The sequence below is a fragment of the Vespa crabro genome, chromosome 15, assembly GCF_910589235.1.
Source record: "Vespa crabro chromosome 15, iyVesCrab1.2, whole genome shotgun sequence".
Lineage (NCBI taxonomy): Eukaryota > Metazoa > Arthropoda > Insecta > Hymenoptera > Vespidae > Vespa > Vespa crabro.
Window position 1 is genome coordinate 5681128 of NC_060969.1, and position 21633 is coordinate 5702760.

General features: G+C 36.5%; 5 protein-coding genes and 2 long non-coding RNA genes across 19 annotated transcripts; 3 read left to right on the forward strand and 4 right to left on the reverse strand.

The window, feature by feature from the left end:
- Positions 1-230: 230 nt before the first annotated feature.
- Positions 231-3466, reverse strand: LOC124429438 (kanadaptin). The gene is made up of 6 exons (XM_046974740.1): positions 2173-3466; positions 1787-2091; positions 1564-1706; positions 1297-1460; positions 832-1203; positions 231-722 (listed from the first exon to the last, which is right to left on the reverse strand). The coding sequence occupies exons 1-6, from the start codon at positions 3085-3087 to the stop codon at positions 288-290; spliced, it is 2334 nt and encodes a 777-aa protein (XP_046830696.1). The 5' UTR covers positions 3088-3466; the 3' UTR covers positions 231-287.
- Positions 3467-3593: 127 nt separating this feature from the next.
- On the forward strand, positions 3594-14194 carry LOC124429457 (zinc finger protein 511). 4 transcript variants are annotated; one of them, XM_046974779.1, is made up of 4 exons: positions 3595-3933; positions 4059-4260; positions 4334-4794; positions 13938-14194. In XM_046974779.1, exons 1-3 carry the CDS (start codon positions 3797-3799, stop codon positions 4769-4771), a joined length of 777 nt encoding a protein of 258 aa, XP_046830735.1. In that variant the 5' UTR covers positions 3595-3796; the 3' UTR covers positions 4772-4794; positions 13938-14194. The 4 variants fall into 4 exon arrangements, with proteins under 4 accessions (XP_046830738.1, XP_046830735.1, XP_046830737.1 ...); XM_046974781.1 differs by having other exon boundaries at positions 13942-14194; XM_046974780.1 differs by lacking the exon at positions 13938-14194 and adding an exon at positions 5212-5310.
- LOC124429450 (40S ribosomal protein S12, mitochondrial-like) lies at positions 5450-14544 on the reverse strand. Of its 7 annotated transcripts, none has more exons than XM_046974769.1 (6): positions 14380-14544; positions 13984-14031; positions 13855-13902; positions 11441-11665; positions 11232-11360; positions 10058-10446 (listed from the first exon to the last, which is right to left on the reverse strand). In XM_046974769.1, exons 1-5 carry the CDS (start codon positions 14441-14443, stop codon positions 11233-11235), a joined length of 513 nt encoding a protein of 170 aa, XP_046830725.1. In that variant the 5' UTR covers positions 14444-14544; the 3' UTR covers positions 10058-10446; position 11232. The 7 variants fall into 7 exon arrangements, with proteins under 7 accessions (XP_046830720.1, XP_046830721.1, XP_046830725.1 ...); XM_046974770.1 differs by having other exon boundaries at positions 10058-10485; XM_046974766.1 differs by lacking the exon at positions 10058-10446 and adding an exon at positions 10633-10899.
- Positions 14545-14591: 47 nt separating this feature from the next.
- On the forward strand, positions 14592-15409 carry LOC124429466. The gene is made up of 2 exons (XR_006943462.1): positions 14592-14743; positions 14997-15409. It is a non-coding gene; the product is annotated as an uncharacterized LOC124429466 (long non-coding RNA).
- Positions 14827-17161, reverse strand: LOC124429461 (glycine-rich protein-like). 4 transcript variants are annotated; one of them, XM_046974797.1, is made up of 4 exons: positions 16955-17161; positions 15702-15838; positions 15431-15566; positions 14827-15211 (listed from the first exon to the last, which is right to left on the reverse strand). In XM_046974797.1, the coding sequence occupies exons 2-4, from the start codon at positions 15711-15713 to the stop codon at positions 14991-14993; spliced, it is 369 nt and encodes a 122-aa protein (XP_046830753.1). In that variant the 5' UTR covers positions 15714-15838; positions 16955-17161; the 3' UTR covers positions 14827-14990. The 4 variants fall into 4 exon arrangements, with proteins under 4 accessions (XP_046830753.1, XP_046830752.1, XP_046830749.1 ...); XM_046974796.1 differs by having other exon boundaries at positions 15702-16033; XM_046974793.1 differs by having other exon boundaries at positions 15702-16037.
- Positions 17162-17346: 185 nt separating this feature from the next.
- LOC124429447 (mitochondrial genome maintenance exonuclease 1-like) lies at positions 17347-19322 on the forward strand. The gene is made up of 5 exons (XM_046974758.1): positions 17347-17498; positions 17579-18474; positions 18553-18760; positions 18908-19040; positions 19125-19322. Exons 2-5 carry the CDS (start codon positions 17646-17648, stop codon positions 19266-19268), a joined length of 1314 nt encoding a protein of 437 aa, XP_046830714.1. The 5' UTR covers positions 17347-17498; positions 17579-17645; the 3' UTR covers positions 19269-19322.
- On the reverse strand, positions 18756-19732 carry LOC124429464. The gene is made up of 2 exons (XR_006943458.1): positions 19597-19732; positions 18756-19167 (listed from the first exon to the last, which is right to left on the reverse strand). It is a non-coding gene; the product is annotated as an uncharacterized LOC124429464 (long non-coding RNA).
- Between the last annotated feature and the right edge of the window lie 1901 nt (positions 19733-21633).

Below are 21633 nucleotides of genomic sequence, written 5' to 3' on the forward strand. Positions count from 1 at the left end.
TGACTTTTAAGACAATACGGTATTTTATCATTGGAAATTGTTCATCAAAGAAAGATAATTCACATGCGAGGGAAAGAAAAGTGAAAGACCCGAAAACTGCACGATATTCAATCGTTACGTAGCCATGAGGGGAGGAGGGGGGGGGGAAATAATCGAAGAAGCTTATACGGCCACGCTTTGTACAAAAGGTAGAGAACGATCTTAATTTTTAATTTAAAATTCAAAAGAAGTAGATTAAAAAGATTATATTTACAATATTATACAAGAATGACTCTTATGTGTTAACTTTAATAGCCATATTTATCGTTTAAACTGGTTTTTCCATCTCCAGTTTGATTTTGTGGTGGAACCCAGGTCGAGTAATTCTCATTGTATACGTCCTTGTCATAAATCTCTTTTACTTCTTTTTTCGTAACTTTCTTCGATTTTTTTGTAGACGATCGATCGCTCGAAGAAACATTAGTAGCATCCTCGTTTAAAGTAGTTTTTCCAACGTTTAAATTTTCTACACAAAGCAAATTGTCCTCCACTTTTCTGGCACTTATACCTTCCGGAATTTCTCTCTCCCCTCGATGAGAATCTAAATTATTCGAAATCTCTTCGGTACTAGTTTTCAAATTATTATCCCCTTCGTTCTTCTCCCTTGATCCTTCTTCATTCAAACTATTATAATCATTTTGCTTGGATTGTGAAATATTATTACGAGGCCCGATCCTCGTTTCCTATAAAGTTTCACGCGTATCGTTACATAAAGTTATAATTTATTATTATTAAATACTTACGGTAAATAAGAACGATCAATAAAAGATAAAATCGATCGTCATTACGTACATCATTTGAAATTTGACAATTCTTTCTTTGGTCCATGCTTTGATCATTATTATCAAAGCTTTCAGTTGACTTCTTTACTTCGTTCAATGGTACTATGTGGATGATCAAAGGAGGCAAATTGGTAGGTCGCAAGGGATTTAATAATTTTATCAATCTGGCCTCTTCTTGGCGTAAATCTTGCAATTCGATTTTCATTTTACGTTTATCAGCTTTGCTCAAAACAGTTGCATTTAAAGAGGACATGAAAGCATCTAATGCATCTTCATCGGCATCCTCTACGCTTTTCGAAGATTCATTCTCAAACTTTTGTGACCTCCTCATGCATTCGACCAAATCGGTTATCTTTTTTACAACTGTAGTATGCTTTTCCATCTGCATCAATTCCAACGACAAACATTAGACAAGATAAGAAATAAGGACATAAACCTGAGGTACGTGTAATATGAAATATCTTTTCCATAATACCAATGAATTATACGTGTCTTCTTCTTGCGGCTCTAATTTTCCTGCTAATCTCATCCTTCGTTTACGCTTCTTTTCTATAGAACCCGTCCTATCAAGGAAATTGTCTTCGTCCGAACTATAATAATCATCTTCCTCCCAGTTTTTCACTTTTCTTTTTCTACCTTCTATATAATATTTATAATAATATTATACAAGCATTATAATACATCGTTTTATCGTAGACATTTTTCTAATCTATTGGAAATATGAAAACTTTTCTTAACGTACCATGAGTCGCTTGTCTGAGTAATCCGTATCTATCCAAAATCTTACAAGCCTCTAATGCGCACTGAACGACACATTCTTTCTTCTTTCCTTTAACGAGAGCCTCGGCCCTCACCGTGTGCCCGGCAATGCTCTCGATAGGCAAACTAATAGAATGGACGTTTAATTCTCCTTATTAACGCACGATCCTGCTTCTATTAGATTTGTAAAACAAAAAAGTACTTACTCGACCCAACAAAGAAACTGTGCAAATCCTTTTTCTTCCGTGTGATACTGCAAGTCATATCCTTCGCGTTCGAACCACCCTCTCAAGCTTTTCTTAGGATCGTTAAGGTAAAGTTCCTCGTTATTTGTAGCAGCATACGGATTTTCTGTTAGATCCGTTTCCTCGTCCGCGTCTTCGCCCATACCCCAATCAATTCCTTCATTTTCTTCTACGTCCTCCCTTTTTAATCTTTCCTCTTCTATCATTTTCGAACGCTGCGCCGCCTTTATCTTCTCTCGTTCCTGTATCTCTAACATTCGTTTTTCCTAAAACATCGTAACAATGCTTATCCTAATTGAAAAGGCAATAAAAAAAGAATATGTATATATATATATATATATATATACCCTTAATTCTGTGAAGGACAATTCGGATTCTTCCTCTTTAGTCTCGTGAAGAGCTTGCAATATATATTTCCTCGCGCTACAACCAAATTTAATAATGTGACTATCGTACAGTCTCACATAAGCATTAGGAGGTACTCGATTTCCATTCCAGTAAGTCCCATGAGTGCTTCCTAAATCATATATATAAAGTCCCTTAGAATTGCTTTCATCTTCTATACCTCTGTATTGGATGACCGCATGAAACCTTGAAATAGTTGGATGTGCAAGGGATATATCGCAATTTGGTAATCTCCCAACAACGTGATAACTTTTCTCTGTTAAATCGATAGTTTGAATGATAACGCCGGATTTCAATACTTCCAATTTATACTCGTCATCCGGTTTTGTACCCCAACAAGGTTCCTGATACTTCAAAGCTATTGTTTTGTGACTTTTCAATGAGCCAGTGATGGCTTTTTCGTTCGAAGACATCGTATGCTTTGCGCTTGACATAACCTTATCCAACGGAGCGTTCGATTCTTTGTCATTTTGTTCAATCTCTTGTTCAACTTTTATAATCGACGATAACTTCTTGCGTTTTCCACGCCTTGGGCCAATTATAATGGTTGGTTTTTTAAACTCTACTTGCACAGTAAGATCATCAACTTTTTGATTTAGCTCCTTGGAATCCATCCCTATCTCTGCGTTAATATTCTCGGATTCAGTTTTAATATTACCAAGATCTCTTTCTATAGGATTATCCTTCTTTATATCGCAATCTATATTTGACGAAACGTTCGTTTCTTTTTCATCTCTATGCTTTACTGCCCGCTTTTCTTTATTTGACACTTCCACGTTAATCTTCTTGTCTTTGAAGTTACTTTCTTCATTATCGTCTAAATCATTTTTCTCCGAGCTGTTATCCTTCTCCTCCATAATTCTCCTTAGTTATATCTTTTCACTTGTAAAAAAGTGAATTTATCGATAATCCTTTTTTATAATTAACTTATGAAAATACGTAGTTTACTTTGCCACCAATTATTTTATTATAATTGATATATTTACTAGGTTATATTATACTATGCGCATTACATCTAGTAATGGACGCGCTATCACATATATGCATTAATACAAAATATATCGGTAATATATTTGTCACATAAATGTACCTCGCAGACCGGCTATGATGCTTTACCGACTTAACAAATATCTTTTGGTATATATTCCTTCGAGTGCTTCCTTTTTTTTCCTTATGCTTTTTATTTTTTCTATCCTTTTACTTTAGAGTTTATCCGGCCGCTGCGCCATCTGCATTGGATACGATATGAAATTAGGAACGTATCGATGTCTGTATTTTGTCCAACGCCGAGAGAAAACCTGACAACATAGCCAATCATATTCTCGTTGTTACGTATTTATTTGTAAATGATCAAAAGTCTAAAGGTGATTCTCAATCTCTCCAAGTTTAAGTTGAAAGAGAAAACTTTGAAGTGTCTTAGTTTTAGGTTAGAAAAAGTTTCAAGAGATTTCGCATATTATATATTTCGTATAATACTATGTAATTGACGAAAAAAGTGTATATCTTTGGTTATTATCATTCAACATATTTCTTGGCAATATTCCCTTGTTATTTAAATTTATTACCATGGAATTTCTGCAAAGTATCGGAGTTGGCGTGAGGTCCGTAGATGATCCTTTCTTTAATGAAACTTACAAATATTGCAAGATCTTTCAACGGAAGGGAGTCATAGCTGAAGATGAAGAAGATTTATGCCATGATCTGTAATATACACACACACACACACACACACACACATATATATATATATATATATATATATATGTATAAAAGACAAGGCTAAAATACCCTGTCAATTGATATTAATTGTTGTTTCTATTGGTTTCAGAATTGCAGAGTTTTCTTGTCCGATTTCACAATGTACGGCGTTATTTAAAACTTTAATAGACTTTGAAATGCATTATAATTCCTGCCATCGTTATATTTGCTTGGAGTGTAAAAGGACAAAACCCAATCCTAGGTTATTAGAAATTCATATCCAGGAAACACACGATACGTTTTTCAAGCTTTTATCAGAAAAACAACCGATGGTATTTGTGTCTTACGCGTCTCATTTATATTTTCTCTAACACGGTATGGTTAATAATAAATTTATTTTTTTAGTATCAGTGCTACGTTTCTCGATGTAACGTGAAATTCAATAATCCGAACGAAAGGCTGGATCACTGCGTCGATGTACATAAATATCCAAAAAATTGTCGCTTTGACGATGTATCGTACCGCAAAGCGAAAGAAAATAATAGTAATAAAATGGATATCGATATTACAGATAGGAAAGAGAAAAGAAAGGAGAAAATTCTATTAAATAAGAATCAAAAAATTAGAACATTTGATAAAACATCCAAAATGAGTGACGTAGAAAGATCTAGCGCAACTTGTTCCACGACTTTTACTAATATCAATGAGAATGCATCTTTAATGTTTGTACCTAGACAAGTGGACAGATCTTATGCGACTACGCTTAGCAAAAACCAAACTAGAAAACGGAATGTACTCGAAGCAGAATGCATGTCTGATATAGCGCAATCTCTACCCGATTAGAAGTTATTTTTTATACGTATGAGGTAACGCAAATGTTTTCTAAGTTTTATATTTTAAAACAGACCCGGTCATTTTCTTTGCGTAAAAGATATATGCTTATAATTTAACAAGATAGACACAAAGTGATATTTTAAAAAAATATTTTATTATAAATATATATTAAATATGTATAATAAAATAATGTGCATATATACATATATATATATATATATATATATACACACACATACGTATATGTGTGTATATAAACACTATATACATATGTATGTATGCATGTACGCGTATATATATATATACATATATATATATATATATATATATATATATATATATATGTATATATACGTATATATATGTACACAGCGTAAGAACTAGCTACATAATACGATAATTCATTTTATTTACATGTCACTAAATGCAACAAAACAATTATTACACAGGATTGTGTAAAGACAAGTATTGTGGAGCTTGAGAAATAATTAAAAATAAGGAGAACATTGGCAATAAAATTAAAAACTTTACACTATTTAAAAAAAAAATCGAGAATTTGAAATCGAATCTAATTTTGTTGGTTCCCATGTCGATTGTCTTTCGCTTAGGCTGGACGACGTAATAACTCGCCGAATAACCTTTTGCGAACACATATATATGTATATACGCATATGTATATATATATATATATATATATATATATATATACACACGCATACGTGTGCATATATGTATATGTATATTATGTATATATACAGAAAATGGTCGACTATTTCCTTGATAAGTTGGAAATGAAGGGACAACAGAATGTAAAAAACGACACTATTTTTGTATCAAAATTCGATAAAAAGTTCTACGTCGAGTATATCATACACTTGAGCTTAGCAGTTTCGTTCCTTAGCGCGGCCAATTCGTACTTGAGTCTAATATTTTCCTGTTCAAGGAAAGCTGCTCTTATCGCGATCTCGTCTTCTTTCGCTCTCCTAGCATCTCTCGATCGTTTAGCTGCTTCATTATTTTTCTTTCTTCTCTCCCAATAAGCAGCGTCCTTCTCATCGACGGTACTCGTCGGCAATATCGTTGTATTTTTGTTAGATCTGCGCATTTTAAGATTCGTCGTTTCGTTCTGACGTCTAACGTTTTCGAGCATGCGACTTCGAAATTCTGAATATGTTTCGTTGGAATTTTGATTATAAATCACGTCCGGTGTGTTCACCGTGAGAGCCAGAGGATAAGCTTTAAAAGGCCTAGGTATTTTTCTCGGAGTCTCCGCCGGCGATACGACGTTAGTCGACATCGTCGGTGTCGTCGTAGTGGGCGATTGAATTTTCGCACGTACTTTTTCTGTCGTCCCGTTGGAATTTGCCGTGAGCAAGGTTGGTAATATCGGTGGCACTATCGGCACGTTAATCGGCAAAAGAGAATATCTGTCGACGTTCTCGTCGACCACCATCGACGCACTACCACTATCCTCTTTGAACTTGATTTTCTTCGGCGATTCCGATTCCGATGGCGGCGTCACCATGAAACTGCGAACTTCGAAGAGACTTTTGCTATCCGTTCTCCTATCAGTTTTAACCACGTCCGTAGATAGTCTCGCTTCGGCTGACGACTCCAGCATATTTTGGGTTACTTCACGAACGTCATTTTCGCTGGACGTGGTCAATATGAGAGTTTTCTTGCACGACAAATCTAAAACCGGTTCTTTCTCTTCCAATGGTGATGGTTCTTTTAAACTATTTCGTAGCGATAAACGGGATCGAAAGTCGAGCGGCTGATGTGTCGGGGACGAGGAGTCTTTTTTCCCTTCGAAAGAAGGCAAATAGTTTCGAAAGTCTAAAGGTTGTATCTCGTTCGCCAAATCTTCCATCTTGGTCTCCATCTCTTGGGTCTTTCGTTATTCGTCTTTCGTCTTTCTGGTGAAAAAATCCAATTTTTCAATTAACTCGTTTTCAATTAATTCGTAATTATCGCCAGAAATGAATTACACGATTAATAAGTACGACATGTTATGTTGAGATTAAGTCGAAGGTGACTTTTACAAGCGCTACGTCTATTGACAACAACTTGCACGATTAGATCGAAAATATTTGCCTATTACATCATTTATATATATCATTATTATATAGTTCGCAGCTAATTATAATGATTGTAAATAATGATTTAATACCTTTACGTAGAGAATAGAGAGGAGAGCACTCCTTGAGGTCTTAATGATTATTAATCTGAGGTCACACCGAAAGTACTCTTATGAAAACACTAATGATACTTTCTAAAGCGATGATAGTCACTAAGACGAAATAAAATGACTTTGGTCATTGAGAAATCGATCTGCTGAAGAGTTCTACGATGCTTACTACGGTCTTCGCTCGAAGATTTACCAAGATCGTTTAAAACGAGAGGGAATGTTCGTTCGCTTATATACCCGACAACCCTTGTACGTTCCATGGGTAGGAGATTTTCTTAGAAAATGTGGTGGGGCGTAGGGCATGGGGAAAGCCTTAAGTAGAAATAGATAGGATGTTGTTAAATCTCTTATAAATGTTTTGTTTACAAACTATTCATAGGCTCTATAAATCTCGTTCATGTTATTAAGCGATTCATCCTCGATCGATCTTAAATGAAATTGTTATTTACGTAATATTATCTAGCATGTTAATTATTATTTTATGGGAAAATAGATATATAAATATGTATATATATATATATATATATATATATATATAAATATTATGTATGCGTCTACCTGAAAATGAAAACTGTGCGCGTGTGTCCTGTATACCTGTAGATAAAGACAACGAAGGGAAGTGTATTTTACAAGGAGGGAAAAGTATTGTAATAAAATGTCTCAAGGGAACGATAGGTCCAATTCTACGACGTGCCGCAAGATTTGTCAAAAATTTCACTGGCCGATGGAGATCCATTTGTCAGGGATCCTTTTAAATTTCACGCAATAGCGAGGAGATCACGAAAATCCATAGTTGAGAGACGAAAATTTTCTTAGCTGCAATAGGACGTCACGTTGTTCCAGGTCGAGGAACTCATTAAATATCCTGCGTTCAACCCTTTCGCTCGCTCGTAAGCCCTCCTACCACGTTTTTCCATTGGTAATAATACGTCGTTTCTTTATTCGCGTTTTTGTGATTTATGACCGATAGAACATCTATCTTCTTCTTCGGACTTGTGTTTCACGAATTAACAGACTTCATTCTTATTCGATGAATCCTCCTTCTTCTCGAGCATATGTCGAGCAAAATAATCCCTCTTTTTTTTTCTCTCCCAAATCTCTCTGGTCCTAGATCTTTCTTCGTAAATCTTTCGTTTACTTTCCGATCTGACCGAAAGTAAGAGATCGCGGAATCCTTATCTTTCCCGTTATATGATAACGATAAATTTATTCATTGTCGCGAGTTGCATCTCATCACTTTGAGAAAAGGAAAAAAGAGGAGAAACCTGTCTGTGTTTGTTTATAAATTTCTCCTCCCCGTTTCTTCCTCTCACATTCCAATTCGCATTGAAATGCGAATGTGAACGGCGGGTCCCCTACGACCCTGGTTACCCTGTTTACTTCTCCCAGTTTTAACCGTGCTTCCTTTTTGCGTCTGCGATAATCATATTTTCCATTGGCCGTACGCTCCGCGTACGCCGTAAAGACGAAGCACTTCGATTCGCATTTTCGATGACAATAGCGCCTACGTGATTTTTCAATAGCTTCTCGAAAACTTTCTTTCCGTCGTTCGTTATCTACAATCTGTTATTGCTTCTTAGCTCACTTTCCAAGATAATTCCCTATCGCAATTCGACGATTTTGATGCCGTAAATGCTGACCGTAACGCATTGAATCAAAAAAATGTCACAATTACGTACCCTCGATTACGTCTTATCGTCGATTGTGATATTTAATGATTATATAAATGATTCCAATTACGTTCAAAACTTATATGTGAAAAAGTGGAAGAAGGAATTACGCAGCAATTACCTATGGATTTTCCTAATAATAGAAAGGGACAATGGAGTTATAAAGAAAAGGGCAAGGAAGGTGGGCCGTGAAGTTTTACGGATAATTCGTAAAAACACAATCTTGTTAGGGACAAATTTTCTTTTCTTAAGTAATATCTAAGTCGTTGGCGTATTGCATAAGAATTTTCGTATAACTTTCCGATAATGAACATATATACTTAAGGACGTTTAAAAATGTAGAATGCTTAGATATTAAGCAAGAATGACTATCCCGTAAAAACGAGATATTCCTAACAATTAAACGACGTAAAAGTATTTCTTTATAATTTGCTCTAAGCTTTGATCATTATGCAAGGCATAGTCAGTATATAAAGTCGACAACATTAGACATTTCTTCTACAATATTTATTTTCTTTCAATAAATCATCTTGCGCTCCATAATTTTTAATATGTTACGTACATTCACGCAAAGATGCATTTGACGGAGGTCGGGACGATTTGAAGAATTAATCGAAAAGAAGGATTAAAGAGAAAAAAAAAGAAAAGAAACGAAGAAGAACATTAAGGAAAGGAACCTAGTAACCTAGAAGATATTAAGGAAAAACGACGGGGCATCTCGGTAATTAGTCAACTTAAGATTTATCTTCGGTCATGGACCACCGGCCGTAAGTTTTGCCAACAGACTTTTCGAGATTTGCATATTTCCGGTCTTAGCACAAGCATCTTTCCTTTCCTTTTCATTTATTGGGCATTGCTAAGTGACACGCCCTTCTCAAAAATGCACGATTCCTCTCTGAGAATACTTTCTTTCTTTTCCGTATTTCTTCGCTCGATCGTACACATTTGTATGTATACGAAACGCCTGCCGGCCGATCGGTCATCTACGATCGCAAAAGATGGATCTTGAACAATCCATGAGAGGGACCACAAAGATCCTTCGAAATCATGGTCCTGACGACAAAAACTTTCGAGAGCAAATCTCGCGGTGTCCAATTACTAAGCCGTACGGTAAAGAGTTGACACAACCCCGAGCGAAAAGCATTTAGAAGATTAAAGAAGGTAGTTTTGAATTTCACGTTTCTCGATCTTTTAAACAAAGAACGAAGAAAGTATGCAGATCGATTATGTACGACCAAGCATACACCGTTGTGTATCTGTTCGAGGAGCGGAAAGACGGAATTTTCCAAAATGTTGTTATTTCTATTGGCTCAACTTGTATTTTTTCAGTCTTGATTAAGGACTTTCCTTCAAAAAAAGCAAGGGAATGAAGGAAAAAAATGAATTCAAGCAAGGTTTACCACATCTTCCAATATAAAGACGAATAAAACAATAGACTTTTCCTTCAACATAGATAATTATTTACGTTACACTTAATCTTATTTGGCGATATATGCTTATAAAGATTCTCAAATTCAAAGCGATAGCGATATGCCGCGCAGTTAGGGCAAGCTTGTGCTTCGATAATTTCATAATTATCGCTGTTGTGGCATTCAAGTATCGAAAAGAAAAGAAAAAAAAAAACGTTTTCGTCGGGTTATCCACGATGACGTCAGCTTTACCATCCAATATCGAAAAACTGAAGGAAACACACGGATGCGATGTTGGCGCGTGTAGGCCTCGTGGCGATCTCGGTGTCATCGTCATCCCTTCTTAAGAGATGATTTTGGGCGTGCTCAATATGGGGTTCTCATCTTCGGACGAGTATCCTACGAGACTCGAAACTCCTGACAAAAAGCACGCACAGAAGCATCCCAGTGAGATTTCTAAATAATATTTTTCACTTGAAATGCAAATGAAATGTAAAAATTCAATGAAATGTTCTTAACATTTTATATACAAATGCAACATCCCTTTTAAGATATATATATATATATATATGTATATATATATAAATATTGTAATGCCAGAAATCAGAACAAAATCATAAAATCGTTTAATTGTAATAAATCGTATACATAAATAAAATCGTTGACAACAAATTATTTCGTAAAACTGGTTGAGAGCCAGTTTTTCGAAAATATCTAGATGTTGGTCAGGATGTCATATGGTCAATAGGCAGGCAGTGACCGGCGTGGGTGAACGTGAAAAGTGCAGATGCGTAAAAGTCTGCGTGCAACCCTTCCGTAATAACGTCGAAAGACGAGGGCTGTACCAGAACCCTTTCTCCATTGTGGCATCTAGATGTCAGAATGCATTGTACGTGGGTCCACGTCTATGTAAAGGACTAACGTTTACCGTTAGATGGAAATACAGGAGAATACGGTATTCGAAATGTGTGTCAAAGGGTCGCAATTTACGGGCGCATCAGGATTCAAAAGCACATGGCCATGCCAAATTTATACTCGTAGCCGAGATCGAATAGCAAAATAACTGTACTTTACTTTCGTCACACATTTTGAACTCTTCCACAGATTTTATATATATACACATATATATATACAAAATCTATGCATATGTATACATTTTATTATTATTACAATATTTTACTTTAATTATCAAGCACACGTACATTAAGTTTTCTTTACATGCGGAAGATCATATTTTCCACGAATGCATCTTATTTTAACACCGGGCGTATCTTGCAATCTTCTCACTTCACATAATACGACATTGTGTTCTTGTAAATTATGACCTATTCCTAAAGCCAAAATGGTCAAGAAGAGAGAACTATCATAAATATTGGCTTAAAGATTCAATAAAGAATAAAATTACTCTTACCAGGTACGTAGGCAGTCATTTCCTTTCCGGTGGATAACTTAACGACAACACATTTCCGATTAGCAGAATTTGGCTTTTTTGGCTTTTTAATAACAGTTTTCAAAATGATGCCCTTCGCAAAAGGCTTCCCATCGAAAGGATTCTTCGATTTCTTTACTTTCTTTTCTTTCAATCCTATTCTATGTAACCGCTGTAACGTAGTTTTACATCTGATCTGTTCGAAAACTGAAAAATATTGATAAACGAAGTTGATGGTCGATTAACGAGATGCCACCGACTATTACTCAATCATACTAAAACCGTTGTTGTTACGTGTCGCAAGAAACATTCGTAAGATTCCAAAATCGCTTTATGACGAACTTTAACAGCCTTGTTACGTGTCCCAATCTCTCTCTCTCTCTCTCTCTCTCTCTCTCTCTCTCTCTCTCTCTCTCTCTCTCTCTCTCTCTCTCTCTCTTAACCTCTCTTAATAGCTTCGTAGATAAGATCGAGAAATTTTGTTAAAGTTTCGTTGAATTGAAAGAAGGAAAAAATTATGACTACACAGACACAACCCAGACGGAAAGAAAGGAAAAGACATTTACGGGAACCTGTATGGCCCAGTCACGGGGGCTATTGTCAACAAGGGCAACGAAAAACGAAAATGAGAGATCTAGTGGGCGGGGTAACGGTACTGCCCGAAACCGAAAACTCTTTCGCAAATAATCTTATGAACCTAGAAGAAGAGGGTTCTTTAGCATGGCATCGAAATATCAAATATGATGGACGTTTGACATCTGCAAGCCGCTTGCAGCAAGAGCAGTCCTTTTTTGGTCAAGCGTGCATAAGCTTATTAAGTAACATTGTTACAAACGCTACGTCTATGTTCAACTTATACACGACGTTCGTTTCTTTTGCGACAAAAAAGTCCCTTGCAAGCCTTCTCGTAATCTCGAAAACTTCAACTCTATCGCGAAAATTCACACTTATTTGATATAGCGATTAAGGAAGAATATAATGTAGAGTATAAAGTGGAAAATCTAACCCTGTCTAATATAATTTTCTTTAAATTGTGCTCCTGTAAGTTACAACGAAGGGTGCAAATCAGAACGACATTGTGATTTATACGCGTGAAGGGGATCGTTCGACTAAAATATTCCGAATGACATGACAATTTTCGAATTGTCGTCGGTTCTTGATCATCGATCGTTTTTTCTTTCTTTCTTTCTTTTTTTTTTTTTTTTTTTTTTTTTTTTTTTTTTTTTTTTTTTTTTTGTTAGACCGTACCATTGTTGTTCATTTGAAAATCTAGCTGACCAGCGTCCGAATTGTCAATACGACAGATGTCCAAAGATTGGCACTGCTAATCCGACCTAACTCGGACTCAACTAAGCCAAGAGACCAGCAGAACCTATTATGCACGGCAAAGGCAACCCCTTTTTTCCAAGATCAATGCGTAAGATTACATAGCGAAAATTTTCAACGTCGCAAAAGTTTTCAAGTTACGCCTTTCTTTGCCGTATTTTTTTTTCTTTGTTGCAAAATTTGAAATAAGAAAATTTCCTTCGAAATTTCACATTTAGCATGAAACTCCGATTAATCGCTAGATCGTCGTCTTAAACAATGAAATCATTGTTGGAAGATGGCTTAAAAAAAGGAAAAAAAATCTACCTAGGTAGCCTAAGGGTTGCGACTTACAACAAGATCGATCTTACCAAAGATCAGACTTTAACGAGCTTGAGAAAATCGCTGATTCGGGACGAAGCCGAAGATGAATGAAATTCGAATGTTGAATGATTCCTTCGATTCTTGGAGATTTTTCAAGGAAAATGTGAAAGAGAAGGGTGTTACCCTTAGCCATACCCATGACGGAACTCTAACAACTGGTCAACCGCAAATGAACACGTCACCCCCCCTTTCGATTCCCACCGATTGCCCATAATAGCTTCCCTATTTCGAATCCTTTCTTACGGTGCGCCCTTTTTGCATTTCGAGATCTTCATCCCGTACGGATGAAAGAGGTAAAAGCTGCGTGCTCTTTTGCGGACCACGCGTATTTCACCGAAAGAATACGGTGCTCCTTTCTACGATGGGAACTTGTCTCTCCTTAAGTCGACCACCTATCCCTTTATTTCCCTCCCTCCCTCCCCCCCCTCTCTTTCTCTCTCTCAGGCTACTCCAGCGAGTATATGGAAAAAGATATGCATCTGTTAGAAAGACTACAAGAGCTAGAAATATTACTGACCGATCTTTAGGAACGTCCGGTCTTGTTATATCTAATAGCAGTCGACTCGACGATCTTTGCCACGATTTTTACGCAAACTCAATTTGGATTCATTCAATTCTAGGAATTGTATTCATCGTCATATACAATATTAAACGTGGTAGAAGTTTAGTTATCATATGATATTTATTGCAACGAAGAGATATTTTACCTTGTAACATATTGCCCAAGCATGTTCTCATATTATTTACTAAACCGCCTGTAAAAAATAAGTACATAAATCATTATTCGCAGATAGACAGATATGTGATATTTAATCGAGGCCATTCTATGGATTTACCTTGAATACCAATATTGTCATAATACCCTGTGACTTGGAATTTGTTGGCTGTGAAACAAACAAAAGGGAATGAGGATTATTTAATAAATGCAACAGTGATATTCTGTTATCTATATTGGAATAAATCTTTGAGACAAATCAACCAGTTAACCGTTATAAATTTCTTACATTGTAGACACAAAGATATTATAAATGAATAGATATTATTAATGATGCAAGGGCATAATTGACACTTGAACGGTACTTGTTCAACCAATACAAATAGTCACGTTGGTCGTCTTCTATTTATTATTATGGATAAACAATGAAAGGAATATTTTTTTAAGAGGTTAGGTTAGGATTTATTTTGGAGGTTAGAAAGTAAAGTAAGAAATTATAAATGTAACAGAACAGTACCTCCAATGGAATTTCCTATAAAGGACTTTGCTACGTTCAGTACTTTTCTTGTCAAGACGTTCATGATGAATTTAATTAACGAATATTTCAAAACAATTATCTATCTCGCAAAAACACCGTACCAGATGCCACAACGGACGCCTATCGGCCAATAAATCAATTAATTACGGTTCGCTGGATAAAGTAGAAATCCAATTTATCTTCGGTTAATTTCACATCTCTAGACATTCCTTTCTACGATTTATCCGACGATATTAAGTCGAGTAAATAAAAGAAGTAATGAATAATTGTAGTTGATTGAAAGTTACGTTCGATTAACAATAACTACCACGCGCTTGTGATCGTTCGAAGAGAATTAAATAAGGTTAGAATTATAGCGAATAATATTTAAGGCAAAAGAGAAGATACATTTATAGATACTGAATAAAGGAATGAAATAAGACGATCGACAGAAATAACGCATTTATTTGAGATACGCAAACATTGGTAGAAAAAGTATTATATAATTATTAATAATTATTAAATATTGTCTAGGGAAGATAAGTTAGAGACCTAAGTCGTATAAACGTAGGTGAAACAACGTTGATTAAGAGTAATAATGCCGAGCTTTCTTATAGTCCGTGGTAACCGAAACCATGACCACCGAAGCCGTGCCCAAGGGCGATACCGGAATGATCAAGATACGACGTTGGATAAGCCGGGGCGTTATATCCATGAGACAACGGAATCGGTACGTTGTTGTATCCATGAGAGACGAGAGGAGCATTACCGTAACTGTGGCCTAAAGAGTAACTCGCTGCTGAATTTCCCACATATCCGGTATGACCAAATCCTAAAAGGGGAAAAAAGAAAAGGTAAAACCTTTGGAAGCGCAGCAACTCGTTCGATGTTTCAATTACGGAAGAGATCGAAATAGATCGTTTCAATTTACTCTCTACAAAAAAAAAAGGTCAGGATTTGAATGACCGAACAGGAAAGTTGTCGTCTACGTTCGCTTTCTCCGATAAATCTACGATAACGTTTAAACGGGGAGGGGATCATTTTTCTTTACCTCCGAGTCCACCAATTCCTCCTCCGTAATAACCACCATAGCCCAGACCTAGGATACCCCTTTTCTCGTGTTTCTTAGCATGGAGTACTTCCTCGGTGAAAATTGGTGAGATCAGAGTGAGGAAGGTAAAAAATAGCTGTAATGGGGAAAAAAAGAAAATGAAATTATATGATCATTTAATGCGCGATACGGTATATACAATCGATTTTTTCTTTTTCTGACTCTTGTTAGAATAACGAACGTCGGAATAACGTAAGAAAATGGTACTCACTATGACATTCATGTCGAGAATGAACGGATCGGCGCTGAACTGAAACTGATTTGGTCACCACGAGGCACACCCCTTTTATACCACCGGAGTGGAGTCTTCAGCCATCAGAGCATTGCATTCTGCCGAGGTGTACACACCTACACGCGAATGCACGCACGTAGTAGGTGGTGTAGTACGTTTTAGAAACGTCATATACATACGTACATGCCATACAGGGGAAATGGTTCAAAGGAGGACTGAGAGTAGTATGGTGTTACATGGCGAGATGCGTGGTCTCCATGGCGATACCTTTCTAAAGCAATTTTTTCCTCCTCGTTCCTCACTCGAAAATTCTATCTTGAGAGATCATACGTTATAACAATTTGTCGTCAAAAGCGGGAATCTATGGGAATTTTAAGGGAATAATGGAGGCAGAATGGAGATCGACCAGAATAGAAATATAGTCGGATGATCTCTCCTTGTATAATAAGGCAATAGGGTTTATTAAATCACAAGTATCACCGCGAATTCGTCAGATTAATTTCTATGTATCCTTTTCCTTCAAATAATTTCCGATAATAATGATTCCGTTCGGAAGAAAATTGGATCATTAGGTATCATTACAGCATCTTATTGATATCGCATAACTAGGTCGGGCAAAAGGAGGAAGAGTCGCATGTTGCCCGAGTTTGACTCGTTGTCACGAGAAGAAGAGGAAGAAGAAAAGGACGATCGAACGCGATCTCGGTTGCGCGCTCAATCCCGATAGAAAATCCCGCCGGAGGATCTTTTTCTTTTCCGCGCATCTCCAATTTCATTCCTCCTTCTTGTTCGACGAAAAAAGAAAAATAAAAAGAAAAAGAAAAAGAAAAAAAGGCGGAGAGGAAACTTTCACCGTTATATACTAGGGGACTAGCAGTAGCCTTGTTGTCGGCTTTTGGTTTTCGGTTGCAGCGTTACGTAAAAAGGTACGCGAGTATCGAGATTTTTCCGCGTGGTCAGTGCGTTCTTTCGATTCGCACTTCCTTCTTACTTATTACCACTATTGGAGAAACAATAATTTCTGGCCATGTACGTTTCAGAAAGTGAATGCCTTTTCAAAATCTATTCTTTCCAATTCTAACTATACGTTTAAGCAATTAAATCCCCTGTCAATTATACCGGTATCGTAGAGTTTCAATATAATTTCTTGGAGGAACGCATTGAAAAATTCTTATCTCTTTATTATTCTCATTGATCCTCATTCGCTTTTATATTTACTCCCGTTTGCTTACCTTTTTCTCAGATTAAATATAACTATATTCTCTGTTCTTACTTATCACTGATTGCATAAATACGCCTTAACTATTCTTAAACTATAAGCTTAACTAGAAAGAGAAAATATTTTAAGAAATACTTCCTTCAATTGATACATCTTCAAGGAAGTATGATTCGGCATTTTTTCCTCCCCTCTTTTTTTTGCTTGCCTTTGTCAGTTAGATTAAAAACCTTTGTTGAATATTATTGAAATAACACACGCAAGCGTATTTATTATACCTGTGGTATGATATCCACATAGTGGGAACAGTTATATTATTACAGGTATTACAGCTAGTAGTATCTAGTACGTATTTTGTCCGTATGCGTCGCCAAAGTCGCATGCGCTACGATCGAACGGTGGAACGCCTCGTCTAGTGCTACTCAATGTAATAACCTATAAGGCAGGAGGTTATGGTACACTCAGTACACTCTGTACATTAGTTGATAAATCTTTCGTTAACGTATGATATACGTAAGATATCGTTCAGTTTTCATTACATTACAATGGAATATCACAATGTATGTTTATTATTGACATATATTTCTATCTGTATAATTATATAGTACCGAAGAATATAATGGATTTCTTACTTTTCTAGATCGTAAATTGACATGTAAATTCGTCACGTCTTTTACTTTTTACCTTTATTGTTATTTTCATTTAATATGAAGATTACACAAGTTACGTTATATCATCCTATATTTGTTGTATTTCCACGGAATGTAATCAGATTCTTTTCTGCTTGTAACGGTGATCACTTGTCAAGACATTTGTTAGGACATAAGACCCGTAATATATCTGCATTACACCGGAAAAGAAGAGAAGACAAGTTTATGTATGGGCCGTTGAATAAAGGGAGAAAGAAGACTTGGAAAAAATGGCCAGACGATTCAAACGGCGGAAAGTCTAGGGCAGTGGATTCAGAGTTATGGTGGCACTTAAAATTTAGTAAATCTAGGTTGAACTTGATGGAACCTAATCGTGGTAATTCACACGATATAGGTTATAAGGGAGGAAGACATATAAAACACATAAAGTTAATTTCTAAGGATCCTTTATTTCCTTACGATAAAGATAAAATTGATACCAAGGAAGGTATTATTAAATCAAAAAGATCCAAAGACCATGAGGAAATAAAAAGTAGATGCGATAAAGAAGATGGAGGAAATGAAAATGACGATACTGCGACAATGATAGCTATTCCAAATGATTTTAAAAGTCTGAAGGAGAAGGATATGAAATTACCAGATGTACAATTAAATAATATAAATCATTATCCAATTCTTACCGATGAAAAAGAAGAGCCCATGGTGAGAGATAAATTGGAAATATTAACGGTTTCCTTGGAAGACGAAACGGAGGCGCTTTATTATCCTTCCGTTTCTAAAATTTTATTTGCCACCATGTTACCGCAAGCTCGAAAGGCCTTGGAATTGTGGAAAAGAAAAATGATAAAAAAAATGGGGGAAGAGAAATTCAATGAGTATCAACGAGGTAATTATTAATTGTCTAAAAAATCTTGAGAGATGATAATATAACATTTGACATGACGAATTTTTGCACAATTTGTAGACCTATTGAACGATGGTACTGAATTTCATTCTTGTATAGAAGGTACTTTATTAGGGAAAAAAGTCGACATACCAAAACATATTTACCCGGCTTATGATAGTTTGAACGATATAATAAATGAATTGGAAGATATTAGAGCGGTAGAATCGTTTGTTTCTCATAAGGATTTGTATTATAAGGGAAAAATCGATTGTATAGCATCGTTCAGGTAATTTATTTATTGTTCCATGGTAAAGGTTACCACTTTTGCATTGCACAAGAAAAATAATGGCTTTATGGAACTTAATGAAGCTTTATCACTTTTTTACTCTGTTTCATGTCGATCAGCTTACTTTAGAATTTATTTTTTACGTAGGGGCAAATTGTATGCCATCGATTGGAAAAAGTCGGATAAAGACAAAGAGAATATAAATTCAATGTACGATGCACCGATACAACTTGCTGCTTATATAGGGGCTATTAATTCTTCGAAAAGATATCCATTCACGGTATAACGTCATATCTTATCCATTGTAGATTTCTTCAAATATTTTGTTTTTCAAATTGTAAAATTGTACATTGTTTTATCGTAGATCGACCGCGGCTTGATAGCTGTCGGTTATACAACTGGGAAACCTGCGAACACATATGTCGTGTCAGACGAGGCATTAAAAACATATTGGGGAAAGTGGTTGATGAAACTCAAACAATATTGGAGTAACGTTAAAAACGAATAAAACCGTTCGAATTAGAATAAGAAAATGGAAAAGATAATTCTATAAAAAGAATAACTCATTTTCAAGTTACTTTCCTTCGACTATCCTTTGTACTTGATTAAGAAGCGACGATTCCTTCTTCGAAGTCAATGCAGCGTGAGTTAGTACAAAGGGACGACGAAGAAATGAACGACCGAATCAACGGACGAGAGAAAGGAATAATGCGCGCGCATGTGTGATGTGTCTGCGTATGGAGTTGAACGTCATCGGTAGTTTAGCATAGACAGTAATTATAACTTTTGGACGGTATCCCTACGCAACATGGAAAACGCAACGTAACAAAACTCACCGTTGGCAGAGCCCTAGAAACATGGTCACAACCCTTCGTCTGTCCCTCGAGTACCATAAACCAAATAATGCCAAAGCTGCGTACTCGTAATTATATCTTGTTTCTTGTATTTCCTCCGATCTATCGGATCTATCTATCCCCGAGTCAATCCTCTTCTTAATCTTTTTCTTCTTTTCTTTATTTAAGCAACATTTTTACTTGGTCCACATAATCATTAGATCGAACTACTGCCTTACTGCTTAGGACGATACAAGACAAGGATATATGAATATCTGGATTTAGGCGTTTAACGAACGCTGACTTTCGGATGAGTCTAAATCTTTCTCACTAATCCTCGACAATCCTCTCATAACAAGGAAATATTTCCATTGATCCGTCATCCTCTTTGGTACGACACATCACCCTCTCTACTCTACTGCCCGATGAGTTATGAAAACGATCATTTTCCTGCGAGACACATCCTTCCCTTTTCCACCTGCCCCCGCCCTCAAGTTATAAAAGTTATAGAGTTCAACTATCGAATTTCTAGTTGTTTTTGAGGCGGCGCCAGTAGCCAGTACCTCGCTAGTTGACCCCGTTAATAGATGGCCATAATGCTAGCTGAGACGTAACCGCTGGTCTATCTAGAAGCAACATCGTCAAACGTCGGTGTGAAAGAGAAAAGTGGAGCAGACCCGAAGCGATAAAGTTTTCATTTTGCGCCCTCCGACGATGTTCTTCGACTTTTCCTAACTGGACGAGAAATGTTCCAAAGTTTCGATCGATATTAGGAGAAGGAGGAGCAGCAAGAACACGTTGGCTTTTACCGCTTAATATATTCGTCGAATTAATTCTCCGCTTGGTGTGACGGAACATTTCTCGCGTAAACGGCTATCGATCGATCGTCATCGTACCAACGAATTTACGCTACATTTACTTGCCAATGATAATTAATAATCCGTCGAAGCGCGGCCACGGGAGCCAATCTACAAAGGAGTCTCGGACTACAGACGAGATAGAAAGCCTTGGTATGGCCGATCACCTGTGTCCGACCATCCTACTCTAGTAAATCTTTCCTGTTCGCCTAGGATCCTAGGGGTTAAAATTTCAGAGACGCGAGAAGAAGACGTTTCCTCTTTCCGAAATTAGTCGCCTATCGAAGCGAGTTCGGTCCTCAAAGTGATGCTTACGTAAGCTATATAATAACGTAAGCTAGCCATTAGAAGTAGTCACGGTCGATATTATTTCGGACGCAATCCCTTTGATTTTGGTTACGCCAAATATAATCCTCTCGCGAAAAATTCTGTCTTCTGGGATCCTGGAAAATGACGTTTATAGTTGACGATGATATATATATATATATATATATATATATATAGATGAAATATAGAAATGATATTTCCCTATGAGATTTTTCCTATTGCAATCAAATTGTTTTCAACTCTAGGGTAGGTATTCTCGACGTATGAAACGAAATATCGTTATTGCATTTTAAAACGTTCCGTTTCTATTTCAGAAAGAATAGAAAGCCCCGTTTAAAGTTTAAGCATTTCGATCTGCTCGATATCGGATTGGTCCGTCCGTTCCATTAGGAAGATAGAAAGGATTCTACGCAGAGAAGGTTGGAAAAAAGAGAGTTCGGAATCGGAAGCGGATCTCTCGTTCACCTTGACTATTTCGGGATTCCGCCTCAATACGAAAGGAGAAAAATGTACGATTTCACGCGTATACGTACCGGATGTCATTGCATTTCCAGGAACGTCTTATCTTCCTTCCGGTACTCGAGAGAAAGAGAACTAGTTTCTAACTGGATCGTGCCAAAAATGTGATCGTCTCTCGAATCTTTTTATTTTCCCAATTTTTTTTTCAATTTTTATTAAACGAAATTTGATAAGAACGATAAAGAATACATAGATGTGGGGATGAAAAATTTCTCAGATGTAAAATGTTTAAGAGGAAGGAATTAGCTCGGTTCCCGACGAGAGGAGGAACTCGGTCGTGCTCGCGTGGCTAGAAATATGAAATGGGCAAGGGAAGAGGGAGTATCGTAGGTAGATG

Coding starts and splice junctions, on each gene's coding strand:
- LOC124429438 (XM_046974740.1), bottom strand. CDS start 3,087: ATGGAGGAGAAGGATAACAGCTCGGAGAAAAATGATTTAGACGATAAT. Junction 2,092..2,172: donor TGTCCTTCACAGAATTAAGG/GTATATATATAT, acceptor ACGATGTTTTAG/GAAAAACGAATGTTAGAGAT. Junction 1,204..1,296: donor AAGACACGTATAATTCATTG/GTATTATGGAAA, acceptor GAATTGATGCAG/ATGGAAAAGCATACTACAGT.
- LOC124429461 (XM_046974797.1), bottom strand. Junction 15,212..15,430: donor AGGAATTGGTGGACTCGGAG/GTAAAGAAAAAT, acceptor TTCCCCTTTTAG/GATTTGGTCATACCGGATAT.
- LOC124429450 (XM_046974765.1), bottom strand. CDS start 6,644: ATGGAGACCAAGATGGAAGATTTGGCGAACGAGATACAACCTTTAGAC.
- LOC124429457 (XM_046974779.1), top strand. CDS start 3,797: ATGGAATTTCTGCAAAGTATCGGAGTTGGCGTGAGGTCCGTAGATGAT. Junction 3,934..4,058: donor GAAGATTTATGCCATGATCT/GTAATATACACA, acceptor TATTGGTTTCAG/AATTGCAGAGTTTTCTTGTC. Junction 4,261..4,333: donor TATCAGAAAAACAACCGATG/GTATTTGTGTCT, acceptor TTATTTTTTTAG/TATCAGTGCTACGTTTCTCG.
- LOC124429447 (XM_046974758.1), top strand. CDS start 17,646: ATGAAGATTACACAAGTTACGTTATATCATCCTATATTTGTTGTATTT. Junction 18,475..18,552: donor ATTCAATGAGTATCAACGAG/GTAATTATTAAT, acceptor CACAATTTGTAG/ACCTATTGAACGATGGTACT. Junction 18,761..18,907: donor GATTGTATAGCATCGTTCAG/GTAATTTATTTA, acceptor TTTTTTACGTAG/GGGCAAATTGTATGCCATCG.